Below are 13,328 nucleotides of genomic sequence, written 5' to 3'. Positions count from 1 at the left end.
TTACACAGTGTCACATTATAGGGATATCAACCTTAGGTGATGTATGGCATCAAGCAGGACTAAAAACATACAATCATCTATTGGCGGAATATGAGCTTGCCCGCCTATAGGTGTTTACAGTTGAGGCATGGTTTGACTGCCTACATTCCACACAGGCCACAGATCCAGATGGGCTACATGTTGGAGCACAGGGTATTGGGACCCAGTTGTTCTGATTTGGTGGGGCAAACCTGTACCTATTCGTCTTATGGGATGCGCTCAGGGTGGGGGTCTTTTGCATACATTTTGGATATGCCCAGAGTAAGGTAGCTCTGGAAGGTGTCAGGTCCGGTCTCCCTCTATGGGATATGATGACGTATAGATACAGCTATGGTCATGAAAACAGACTACCTTTTCTCCAAACCAGTGGCTACACGGTTAATAGGTGCCTCTGTTGTATTTTTATATTAGATGTATGTAAATTGTGAAGATCAACAAAATAGTTATTTTTAATGCTGAATAGAAGGTATTAAAACTTTCTCCACTTTCTTGTAGAGGCGAAAACATTTGAAATATTTTTTTCCCCGATCCATTAAGCATCACAAACTTGTTTTGTATGGTTTAACCCCTTGCGTGCGTCGGCCGGCCGCCGGCCGTCCAACGTCACGGTGGGCGTGTGCGGAGGACGGCCGGGGGCCGTCCGAACCACGCCCACACCATAAATCACCCGCACCGAAAATGGGTTTATACAATGTTTTTCTTTGTGAAGTCAAAGTAAGGGAGGGTCATTAAGGTTGCTGCTCTCTCATACCTAGACTATTGCTGCCTTGTCTTTTACAGGTCAAGCAATAGAGAGCATTATATATTTTTAATATCAAATACATCTACAGACACACACAAAGGATTCTGCTGCTCACAAGCATGCATTGATTGCATTGCCATTGGCCAATTGCATTCTGGCTTTTTTTGTTTGTTGAAATCTGATAATGTAGTATATGTATACCCTTCACACAGAAAGACATATTATCCCCTACATAATGAACCCTAACCAGGCATAGTGTATGCCAGAAAAATTTCAAGTTTATCATCAGTCAATGTCACCACCTGTTTACAGTCATCAAAACTGTGAGCTTGTGTGCGTGTGTGTTTATTTATATCGACATGAATGTATATTTGATGTATGTGTTCCAGTGTACATGTATTTATGTTTCAGTGTATGGTTATGGGACTCAGCAACTGAGTGCGCCTGTATATATTTACCTGCCTCTTTATGAGTCACTCCACCTGCTTGTGAAGTGCATCAGGGGGAGCTGAAAGATTTTTACCCATGAGAGATGGAAGGTTCACAGTAACAATTTATCACCACTCTTTCTTCATAGATGTTTCGGGTACAGCAGTGTACCAGTGTCCGCACATGCCTGTCACGCATGACGACAGTGTATTGTAGTAGCAATTGTTTGAGAGCGGATGTGTGGGTATAATGGAATATGCCTTCAATATGAGATATTACTAGGGACGAGAGGCATATGGTGCCGGGGTATGGAATTTGATGACAATTTATGGCATGTATTATTGGGGCATTTGGGCATATAATAGCAATACCAGGCTTCTTGTTGAGGTATCTGCCCATAGTACAGCAATACATGGCATAAAGTGCAGCTATCGAGAGCAGAATGTCAGTATCTAACCTAGTATTGAAGTGGTATGTTTTCCAGCCCCTCCATAATACTGTTTCACCCCTTTATCATCACTTCCAAACCGCATACTCTAACTCATAATAATGACAATGCACATTTTGTACACGGAGAAAACCATGCAAACCTCCACACCTCCAACACACCATCAACTATCCGGCAATACACTGATCCATATTACACAGCACATACACTTAAAAAGGTAGGCCTCATCCAAATACTCTGCACCTCTTTGGTAAGTCTTATGCACATTTCTGGACCTGGAAAGTCTGCTTGTAATGAGGACTAGTGACTCACTGGTCACCTGACACTTTTGGATACTGACTAGCCTACACCTTTGTGTGCAGTGGACAGCCAGAAACTCGGGGCTAGTGTTTCTGAGAATATTGTTAGCTAAGGACCGAACATATGTACATTAGGAATGTTGGCCCTAGCTAGTTGGGCTCTGAAGACCCTGGGGCAGTTCTGCTCTGGGTCTCTTCTATACTATGTCCCCATAGGCAATTACTGGAAGCCGAGTACATTTGCCTCAATTACTACCTAAGTCCCACTGCCACTTGTAGGCATTTGTAATCTTGGCACTGTTGCCAGCTGCGATTCGCAGCGCTCTTGGCTTTGGATACCACAGCCACTATGGGCCTGGTACTAATTTACAACATGGAGACACTACTAGAAACTAAGGTTTGCTTGCCAGGCAGTTTTATGCTAATATTTATAGTATTGCGATAGTGGCACTTAAGGTACCTAGTATTAGAACACATTTGGAAGCAACTCAGATTTAGACCCACCGATAACCCTGTAATAAGGATGGAAACCTTTTGATTTTGCTTCCACTGTTTTCCCTTCACCATAATTTTAAAGCCCACCTCTTTTTCTTCCACAAATTCACAATCAAACGATGCTTGTTGTCACAAATGATCAATATGTTCCCAAGATCTATAATTTGGTATATAACATCAATTCAGCATGCAAATCTGCTCTGTGAGTCTTTGTGGAAATGTAAACAATTGAATAAAACAAAAGTATTAACTTACACCATTTTCTATTTTTGTTACAGCTCCAGTAATAAACAGGTTTACTCGTCGTGCATCAGGTAAGCAAATTCAATGTCCACTTTGTATTGTATTTGTTTACAACCTTCTAGAAGTAGTAAATGGACTGTCTCACAGTGTTCATGAAAACCCACAGTGGCGTCACTAGGGTTGGTGTCACCCGGTGCGGGTAACTCATGGTGTCACCCCCTCACGACTTACCGCATGGACCATCTCACCATCTGCTGCACCATCTCTCCCTCTGTCCGCACCATATCTCCCTCTGCCTGCACCAGCTCTCCCTCCACCTGCACCAGCTCTCCCTCCGCCTGCACCAGCTCTCCCTCCGCCTGCACCAGCTCTCCCTCCGCCTGCACCAGCTCTCCCTCCGCCTGCACCAGCTCTCCCTCCGCCTGCACCAGCTCTCCCTCTGCTTGCACCAGCTCTCCCTCTGCTTGCACCATCTCTCCCTCTGCCTGCACAATTTCCCCTCTGCCTGCACCATTTCCCCTCTGCCTGCACCATCTCTCCCTCTGTCCGCACCATCTCCCCTCCGCCTGCACCATTTCCCCTCCGCCTGCACCATTTCCCCTCTTCCCCTCCGCCTGCACCATCTCTCCCTCTGCCTGCACCATTTCCCCTCTGCCTGCACTATTTCCCCTCTGCCCGCACCATCTCTCCCTCTGTCTGCACCATCTCTCCCTCTGTCCACACCATCTCCCCTCCGCCTGCACCATCTCCCCTCCGCCTGCACCGTCTCTCCCTCTGCCTGCACCATCTCTCCCTCTGCCTGCACCAAAATACCCCCCTGCCTGCACCATCTCCCCCCCTGCCTGCACCATCTCCCCTCCGCCTGCACCATCCCCCCTGCCTGCACTATCTCCCCCCCTTCCTGCACCATCTCACCCTCTGCCTGCACCATCTCTCCCTCTACCTGCACCATCTCTCCCTCTGCCTGCACCATCTCCCCTACAACTGCACCATCTCCCCTCCGACTGCAACATCTCCCCTCCGCCTGCAACATCTCCCCTCCGCCTGCAACATCTCCCCTCCGCCTGCACCGTTTCCCCTCCGCCTGCACCGTCTCACCCCCTGCACTATCTCCCTCTCAGCCTGCACCATCTCCCTCCTTGCCTGCACCATCTCCCTCCCTGCACTATCTCCCTCTCTGCCTGCACCATCCCCCCCTCCCCCGCCTGCTGCTCTTTTAACCCTTTCCTCGTCGCCTTCCCCCCCCCCCCCCCATGGTTTCTCCCACAGTTTTTGGCTCTTCTCAAAGTGACTGAAATAAACTCATGAAATGCGCTTTGAAATTGAGTGGAAAAGTTTGGTGTCATCCGGTGCGGCCCGCAACCCCCTAGGGACGCCACTGGGTCCCATTCCCCAAGATCCCAGCAGCACAACCTTGCACTTACTTCTCCACTCCCCTTTAAAATAGCAGCAGCAACTCACTCTGTGGCCCGAGGACTGACTGACTGACAGCCAGGACCATCCGCCGACATGCCAGGCACCGGGGAGAGTCGGAGCTTCACCCAGGCTCTCATGGGAGGGTGCCTCCCCTGATACAGACTTGTGCCTCAGGGTGGCCTATCAGCAAACGACCAGGATCGGACCAAATTTGTCCTGGAAATCCTGAAAGGACTGGATGTCCTCCTCCTTCAACATGTCAGCCAGGCACTTCTCATTCACATCTCAAAAGATATCACTATCTTTTGTCTCGGGAATTACTTCTCATGACCAGTATGTGAACTACAAAGTGTAGAAAGCAGATACCTGAAAACACAATTTACATTGATTTAAAGTCCTGTAAATAATGACACGCCTGTTTGTAAAAAAAAAAAAACGCACAGATTAGCAGTTTTCTTTTTCAGCAAAAAAGGGCTTTGTCCATTAATTTGTGACAGATCATTTTTCACGGAAGGTCACCTTTCTTTTACTTTCAGGAAAGTATTTTCGCAACGTTTGGGAAAAAGATAGAAAAGAAGGTTTTTGATTTCTGGTTTTGCATCACCCGGTTCATGCATGAGATAATCCGATGGCCCCACTTATAATCGCCACATTACGCCATTACCATGGACCTATTCCATTTCCAGGTGACACCATCAGAGGGGTGACACCAAAATGAACTCGCTATTTATTTACTGTTCCTATAATGTTCCGCAGTGCACAACATCTTGGCTTGTTTAATAAGTACGGACGGTGTTACATGAACAGTAAATAAATAGCCAGTTCATTTTGGTGTCACCCCTCTGCTGGTGACACCTGGTGCGGCCCGCACCTCCCGCACCCCCCTCGTGACGCCACTGAAAACCCAGGCAATTCTATTATTGTACTCAGCTTTCTTTGCAGTATAATAAGTGACAAGATAAATTGTACTTCTGTGAGTGGTGCCTTATTTTCTGTTATGTTATGAGAAACAGTTTTTTAAACAGTTTTTCTTAATTATTCATAGAAATCATCATGCACTGAGCAGTGGCAACAGTTGTTAACAGTGGATGACCGGGGTTCAGTTGCCATACGGGAAAAAAGAGGGAAATAGTCAAGTGAGAAATCTTATTCTTGGAGGCCTTGACCTTGTATGTCTTGGATTTGGAAGGGCCAGTGAGTTTGCGATAACTTGTTCAATGAGTAGAATGCTTTACTGGAGAATAAGTAACTTTTACAATTGAACAAAGTTGAGACTGGGTAATTACCCGATCTCAAGACCAATACTTGGATCCCATAGGTACACCAGAGAAATATCTCTCCTTGCACTGTAAAACCAGTACAAAGATGATGTCTTACACTTGTCCTTCATCAAAGCTCTCCTAGGGGATGCTGTTTCACACCTATTTACCATTGACAATACCTCGTTCATGCAAGGCATCTTCCCAGATGCCCTCAAGACAGGCTAGATCCCCAGCTACACTAGGTCCTTGTGACCTTGCCAACTGGTGGTCCATCACTCACCTACCATTCATTGGCAAGCTCATTGAAACAGCAGTTATGTTTAACTCCAAAATCACATTAATGCTAACCATCTCCTGCACGAGTATCATTCTGACTTCAGTTTTCAGATCACATTGAAGCATAGAGACCACTATCATACGCTTCATAGACAATGCCCTCCTAATCACAGATGAAGATGAAACAACCTGACCAAGTCAGAATTCTTGTTATTTAGTAAGAACAACAAACAAGAAACAGTACAATCCTGTCTCAATGACATGAACCTTGATGACGTCGAACCCCAATTTTTGCCAAATGCCAAGTCACTTAGATTCCCCTAGGCACCAAACTCACCCTCAAGGAACGCATTGCCAAAAAACAATGATGGCCTGGTGCTTACTCTTTCTTCTAAAGAAAGTGAAACAGTTTCTTCCAGAAAGTGACTTCAGAACTTCTGTCGAACCATGATTCTCTCACATCTGAATGGTGGTAATGCCCTTCTCCATGGCCCCAAGACTCCACACTGGCACCCCTTAAAAGCATCCTACACGCCTCAACATGTCTCATTCAACTCAAAAGGTTACCCTTGCAAGCCTGCATTACCTTCAAAACCAGCTGCATCATTTACAGAGTTGTTGCAACCAGCACCCCTTATCTTGCAGACAAGCCCACCATCTCTGTTACTTCTTGCCATACGTGTCACCAGGACACCATCAGACTGCAGTCTAAGAAGTGCATAAACTATAAAACAAGGCAGCTGGCCATTTCCATCTATGCACCCAGGCTCTGGAACAACATTCTTGTATCCATCAGGACTGCTCGAATGTTGTTTAAATTTAGGAAAGAGTTGAAGACTCATCTCATGAAAGAACAGTACCTCACAATGCACTAACCATCCCCAACCCAGCTCCTTCTATTACTTGTAGACTTTATACTTTTTCTTTACCCTGTACAGTGCTCCGCTCCCATTTTTAGTAGGTTTGTGCTATAGAAATACTGCATACACACACTAGAATATATTTGAAAGAATACAAATTAGGTTGTGCTCCAGACTAGTTACCTTTCAAAAACAGGGGACTCACAGCTATGCATGAAAGGATAAATTAATTGGGAAGTATGTTGAAGTCACAGTCAGAGATGAGCAAAGAATTTTTAAAATATCAGAAAATGTATGATATACATCAAGGAGAGTGAAGATGTCTTATCTGTAGGTTTTCAGGGAATGATTTAAAAATAGTTTATCGCATGGCTGCCTGGGAACATGGAGATCTGTATCCGAACAGGAGATTAAGGTTTATATATTTGGTAAGGACAAAGGTCCTTGTGACTGATGGGAAAAAAGTTGCTTTTTATCAGATGTTTTTATGCATGCTAACCCCACATTTGGCCACAGTGGAGAATGAGGATATTGGTAATGGTTTTCTCACAGATACTTTGTATAGGGTAGTGGTAAGTGTCCTACCCAGCCCAGGTGAACATTTTACCAATTGCTGAGCACATCATCAACTTTCATCTATAAACGTTGGCAGCCAAATATTAGCAGAGGAAATTGGCATCAGATTGAAAAGGATTGTTCTGACATTCATATATCGGAATGAGGCTGCATTTGTTCCACGTGGAAATACATTGTGAAACCTAAGACATTTAAATGTTGTTAACTCCCTGGCTGCGGCCAGAATTCTGCGCCTGCACGGCACATTCCGATTGCGGGCGTGGTCATGACGGCTCCCGGCCGTCATCAGCACACGCCCACCGTAACTGATGACGACCGGGAGCCGTCATCAGCACCGAAGGGGTTAATTGTCAAATTCATGGGAAGATGTGTCAAGGTGATAAACTATTTAGCACATTCACGTTGAAAAAGCCTTTGACACTTTTAGCTGTGATTGACTTGGTAGAATTATGACACTGAAACATTTAAGACTGGGCCTGACAAGTATTATTGAGTTGTTATATGTCAATCTATTTAAAGCTATACCCAATGGTGTTACAGTCTCTTTAATTTTCAGCCTGCTGCAGAGTACCTGGTATAGTTGCCAATGTGTAATTAGTATGCTGGGTAAGCATTGAACATTAAATATACACTTACTATCCTTATGTGGTGTGCTGGAGCCGTTAGCAACACACAGAATTTGGAATGGAACGATGGAACTAAATCTGTCTCACAGCACTATCTATTGGTGATGTGTTGCTAGATACCTCCCCAGATCTTTATCTACCACAATTCAGCCAATTAAATGCATAGTTGGCTTTAACGTTGCATGTTCAAAGTCGAAACTATTTGGCTTGTCTGTGAGTCTTAGCTGAGTGCAATATGGAGTCACCTCCCTGGTGATGCATGTTACTTTAGAAGGAGCCACCTTTCAAGAGTAAATTACCAAGAAGGAACTTTCAAGATGGATTCCTCAGTCAAATTAAATGTGTGTGATCCTTAATAGGGTGGGTTGCGTTCCTAAACTTCAAGTCTTGAACGAGGATCACTGCATGTTTTCTGTTACGGCTATCTACTGAGTTCTCACCAGAAGGACTCATTTGTGTACAAGACCTTAACGATGAAAAAGTCCCATTTTATAAAGGGATAAAACAGGTCAGCTGTGTTATTTCTAACCTGATAAGGAATTCCCGAACAAAATGCAGGAAAAATCAAACAACAAATAAGATGTGAGAATACGACTAATTTATTATTAACTGTTATTTGCCACATTGTTTACTATGACATTGCTTCATATGCTGGTAAAAGACTCTGTGAACATACCTCATTTAAGTAGTGCTGATGCATTCTGGAATCTGGACAAAGTTCACAATGTGCTGAGTATGTACTGCCATTAGAAGTGTTAGGAGGGAATGACCGTAAAAGTTCATGGAGGTCTCCTTGCGGAGCCCAGTGTGTAGTTCAGTGTATAGGCTGCCAAACCACATTGCGTAGCTCTATGGTGTAAGAACTTCTATGATACTTAGAGTGAAGAATTAGAATGTCAAACATTCCACACATTACCATTAAAAGCACTCTGAGTCACATAGAGAGACCTTGCTTGAATTATCATAACAGCATCTGCATTTAAGAATGGGCGCGCAACGGTGCATTATTTGATTTTCAAGAGAGATGGGATAAAACGCCAGGAGATGTGTGTCATCAAAGAGGATAGTAGCAGACAGAAGAGACATTTAGAATAGGCTATAGAAATTAGCAGCTAGACATTGGATGTGCTTCTGTGAGATAATCAAGATGGTCTCTATCAATACTTGCACCCTGAAATATTGTTTAAGGTGTACCCAATTATTTCTGGTTGCTGGGTTCATAACGCAACTACATCCAGTCGTTGTTAGCACTTTTAAAGGGAGTGTTTAAGACTGGATCCCTTTTGGAATACAATGACCTGATGTTAATGACTATTCACAACTGCAGTTGGTTTGTAAGAGAAGTGAGAGAGAGGTAGAAGATTCTATAGTGGTCACTGTCTTGCCTAGAGATTAAGCTGCAGAAAGATAATCCCAGGTATTTGCAAAGGATGTATGATTTTAGGATGAACCTAGTGGTGGAGAGTCAGATGACTAAAGTGGGCTGAAAGCCTTCATCCAGGACAACATTTTAAGAGGTATTGATGTGTTTGATGGAAAAGCAAGATGGAAATGGAACTACAGTGGGACACTCAGTAAGAAATGATCTGGAAAACTGTTGTGATGTAAGGAAACCTATCCAACCTTGTTAGTTGGGTTGGTGAGATCTCCGCAAGGTGGAGGGATGGAGAACTTATGTTATCCTACATTTGCCTTAAAATTACGGGGAAACGTCTTAAGTTATTTGAAGCTTTTAAAAATGGGATCATGGAATGCATGTTTACGAGTCCAAAATGGTAACCAATTGCTCATGCGTTGTTTCCACAAAACAGTTTAGATTACACATGTGTCTCATTGCATGCCAGGCATCCCATTACTCTGGCGAACAGGTTGATTTTAGTTCATGTTGCTGCCTACCTCTTTTGCTAACATATATATATAATACCGCTGTCTCTGTGTGCGACCTGTTTAATGGACAAGACTCCCACGAGCTGGCATGTAAAGCGGCCGTCCTACCGCTAGGTCTGCACCACCCGAAGCGAAGGGGGCCACGGGGCATCACAAGTATGATGCTCCTCATGTGGGTTACAGCGAGAGGATGAGAACAGCCCTACAGCCTGGGGCTCATGCAGAGCTGAATGGTGCAAGTAATTACGAAGCGCATGGTGAATGGCAAACTTCAACCCCCAGAATGCTACGTTAATTGATTGACAGCGCTTAATATGGCGAACGATTTTGCATATAAAAGGAGGTTGAACGGAGCATGCGCTTTTGGCTGCACTGTCCCTGATGAAGAGAGTGAATCTTGAAACACGTAGGCAGCAGCCACTTGGGAATTTTACCGGACTGTGTGATTGTTCATACCTAAAATAAAGCTTCTTTGGGGTAAGCACTGCTGTCTCTGTGTGCGACCTGTTTGATGGACAAGACCTCCACGAGCTGTCATATAATATAAATGTATGCACAAGGTAAGAGCCACCCACAGGTGAGGCCTTGTGGAGAAAGGCAAATGTTTGAGGTGGGGCAGAGAGTGAAGGCATCCCCAGCCTTACTTCAGGCCCATTGTGATCCATGCTTTCTGGCGGTAGGTTGAATGAGCGCTGTCAGAAATCCTGGGCTAGAGCAAATCTCTGAAGCTGGAAGGCCCTATTAGGAGACCTAGAGTTCCTGAAGCATGTCAAAACTCTTATGTCACTACAGCTCATGAAGGTAGGAAATTACGTAACTGAAAAATTGAAGTATTTATCAGCTACAGATAAATTCCCATAGCTGATGCCATTGGACCACTACACAATACAAGAGAAAACAATTTACTGAATCGGGGGATATACGCAAACATTTTGGAAAACGATGTGTAAAGGTTCATGAGATCCCCGTAACCATCAGCATGACTTCATGAAAATGACTGACTTTCCTAGGACTAGATGGCGTAGCTTGGCAGACTGGCACCCCTGGACTTTCTTATTTTCATGAAGGTTGCCCGATGTGTAGCTGCTGCTCAATTCTTTCAGTGTTGTGTGCAAAGTAACCAAGAAGTCACCTTTTTCTTGCTTTGCTTGGTGCCTCCATACCCCTTTAGTCTATATTTACCTGTGTTTACGTGATCCATTATGCATGAATATGTGAAAGTGAAAGAGATTGAAGGAAAGGTTCAGAGTTTTGTGTATGGACACCAGTGTTTTATCATCAAAAAACTTTATTCGGTTGCCATAACCATCAACGTGTACAGTAAAATATCACAATAAAATATGAAAATCAATTACTATAAAAGCATACAATCGTAAACTCCAATTCTCATTACATTAATCATCTTCTGGAACTTCACAGCTCATAGTCACAGAGAAGCATAAAACAAGAAAGTAACTACTACATCCACTGCGTATGTATAGAGTGATCCTTGTAGAATTTAAGATCAGATTAGATCGACTATTTAATAATATAACGTGGCAGGTCCAAAAAACTGCAAAATTCATGAAGTGCAGAAGTATCAAAGAAACAGCATGACCCAAGAGTTCAAACAAGATGGACAATGTACTGCATGGTACTGAAATTGATAAAAACAGGCACCTGCATAAATTTGTTTAAAACTTGATTTTTCTTAATTTCAAGGGATCACAACAGCCAGTACATACTGAGTCTTTAAGTGGTTCGGCTGAGTCAAGAGGTCTAACAACACAACAACGTGGGTATGAAGCTGGCTACTGTCAACAACTATCACTAAGAGATCCAGGGTCCGATAGGGTAGCATGTTATTTAAGTACCACAGATACAAAACTGGTTAGGTCAGGAATCCGCTCATTTGAACCAGACATTTAATAGGAAGAGGGTGACCGAAAATACAATTGTACCAGAAATGTCAGTTTTTAAAATTCGCTGAGCAACTGAACTTCTGCACAAGCTGCGATATCCTGAGCAGACGAACAAAATATGTTCCTCTGTTTCAAAGGCCAAGTTACAGGATGGGTACCTAGCGGAGGCCTGGTCTCTTTTGCACTTTCTACTGAATGCCTTCATGGGTAAGCTGCCTAGGCGGAACCTCGCATCATATAAACCAGGGGTACTCATAGTACGGCCCGCGGGCCGCTGGCGGCCCGGCAAGCCTTCCCTGGCGGCCCGCGGACCTTGCAGATATCGTACCCGAGTTTTTTTTTTTATTAAAGGCTGTCTGCAACCAGAGCTCGACTCATAGACTCTGCTGCCTGTGGGGGCCGGGCGATTTCCGCCGTAGTCAGAGTGGGGCTGCAGGGGCGCTGAGAGGTGAAAATAGCCTCATTAACATGCTAATGGTCTTTTAAAGACCTGTGAAATGCTTGGGTGCGGCTGTGTGCGCACGCCTGGAAGCTGTCACAGGGTGGGGGGGCACACAGGCAGGGTCACGAGAAGGAGGCAGTCAGAGAAAAGGTGGAGGTACTGAATGAGGCACAGGCATTAGCAACAGGTTAATAACTACATTTAATTGTACATAGCGTTACATGGCACACGGGGGTCTCGGAGCCCCTAAAAAGAAACAGCGAGGCCAAAAAGTAAGAAAAGTCGTAAAAACGGAAGATGTCAGTGGGGAGTTCAGGTTCCCTTCTCCCGAGCTCCCCGTAACCCTGGCGCAGATGCCTCTGCCCTCTCCGCTGATACCCACCTCCTGGAAAGGGTGCCCTCGGCACTGCCACACGCACAGACACAATGTCACGGGGCATCTCTGGCCCCACCAGATCACCATTTCAGCCCTCTCCTTACTGCGCCCGTTTATATAATTCCTTCGGTATAGTGCCACGTGCAGCCGGGAGCTGCTTCGCGGCACTTGAGAATGTAGCGGTGACGTCTACCAGGGCCCAGCGGATGCCAAGCCCGCCGAGGAGGACCTGTACAAGTGCCCACCAGCTCCGTGGCTGGAACAAGCCTGCGACCACAGTCTTCGGGAACCATGAGGCTGGGCGTGGGGTCACCACGGCAGCCCAGGCGCCAGCTCCATGAAGGGGGGCACGTCTCTAGCTGGCAGAGGCGTATAGTGATGGGCAAGGGGCATCACGGACGGAGCCCCTCCCTACAGCCTTTCTGACACTTCAAAGTAATAACTGATCAGCTGGCACGTCTGTGATTCTTGTGCCGGGGGATCCTGGCAGTGCCAAGGGGCTTGTATATCAGGAAATGAAGTCCTGCTGGCCACCTTTCCTACCCAGTTCTCACTCGAATCTGTGTGGAGATACCCTTGCATTTGTGTGCCCTGGTACAAAGTTGGCAGTGCCAACGGTCATTTCAACAGGGCAGTGAACCAGCTCCCACTCTTCGTATGCACTGCGTGCTCCATGGGGCACTTTAAAAGGTCATACGTGCCACTCGTGCCCTGGGGTACTTCATTCTAAAGTGGGCAAAGAAGTCACCACGAGATGGCGGTGTGGGCAAGTCCAGCGAGCAGGTGCGCCTTCCCACTAATGAACTTCTATCATATCCCCTACAGGCGACAACTGTAAACTGGCACAGATATCCCTTTTGGGGTTTGGCGCAGAGCACACGACTAATTATGCCCCAAGCCCAGGCTGGCTCTGCTAGGAGACACGGTGCAGTACAGCGAGCCCTCCGCTAACAACACAAGCACGTGTAAACTGGCATGGGAGAGTCACTCAAGAGATGCCAGGATACGATA

The 13,328-nt window shown here is 45.4% G+C and overlaps 1 protein-coding gene across 1 annotated transcript in view; it reads left to right on the top strand.

The window, feature by feature from the left end:
- Window positions 1-13,328, top strand: part of PRKAR2B (protein kinase cAMP-dependent type II regulatory subunit beta) — a 425,732-nt gene that overhangs the window by 177,964 nt on the left and 234,440 nt on the right. The window contains exon 2 of the mRNA XM_078657005.1: window positions 2,731-2,766. Coding sequence (XP_078513131.1) covers window positions 2,731-2,766 — 36 coding nt within the window. The remainder of the gene's footprint in view (window positions 1-2,730; window positions 2,767-13,328) is intronic.

The sequence above is a fragment of the Lissotriton helveticus genome, chromosome 1_1, assembly GCF_964261635.1.
Source record: "Lissotriton helveticus chromosome 1_1, aLisHel1.1, whole genome shotgun sequence".
NCBI lineage: Eukaryota > Metazoa > Chordata > Amphibia > Caudata > Salamandridae > Lissotriton > Lissotriton helveticus.
Note: the sequence above shows the minus strand (reverse complement) of the source record. Positions and strands in the feature narration are given on the sequence as shown.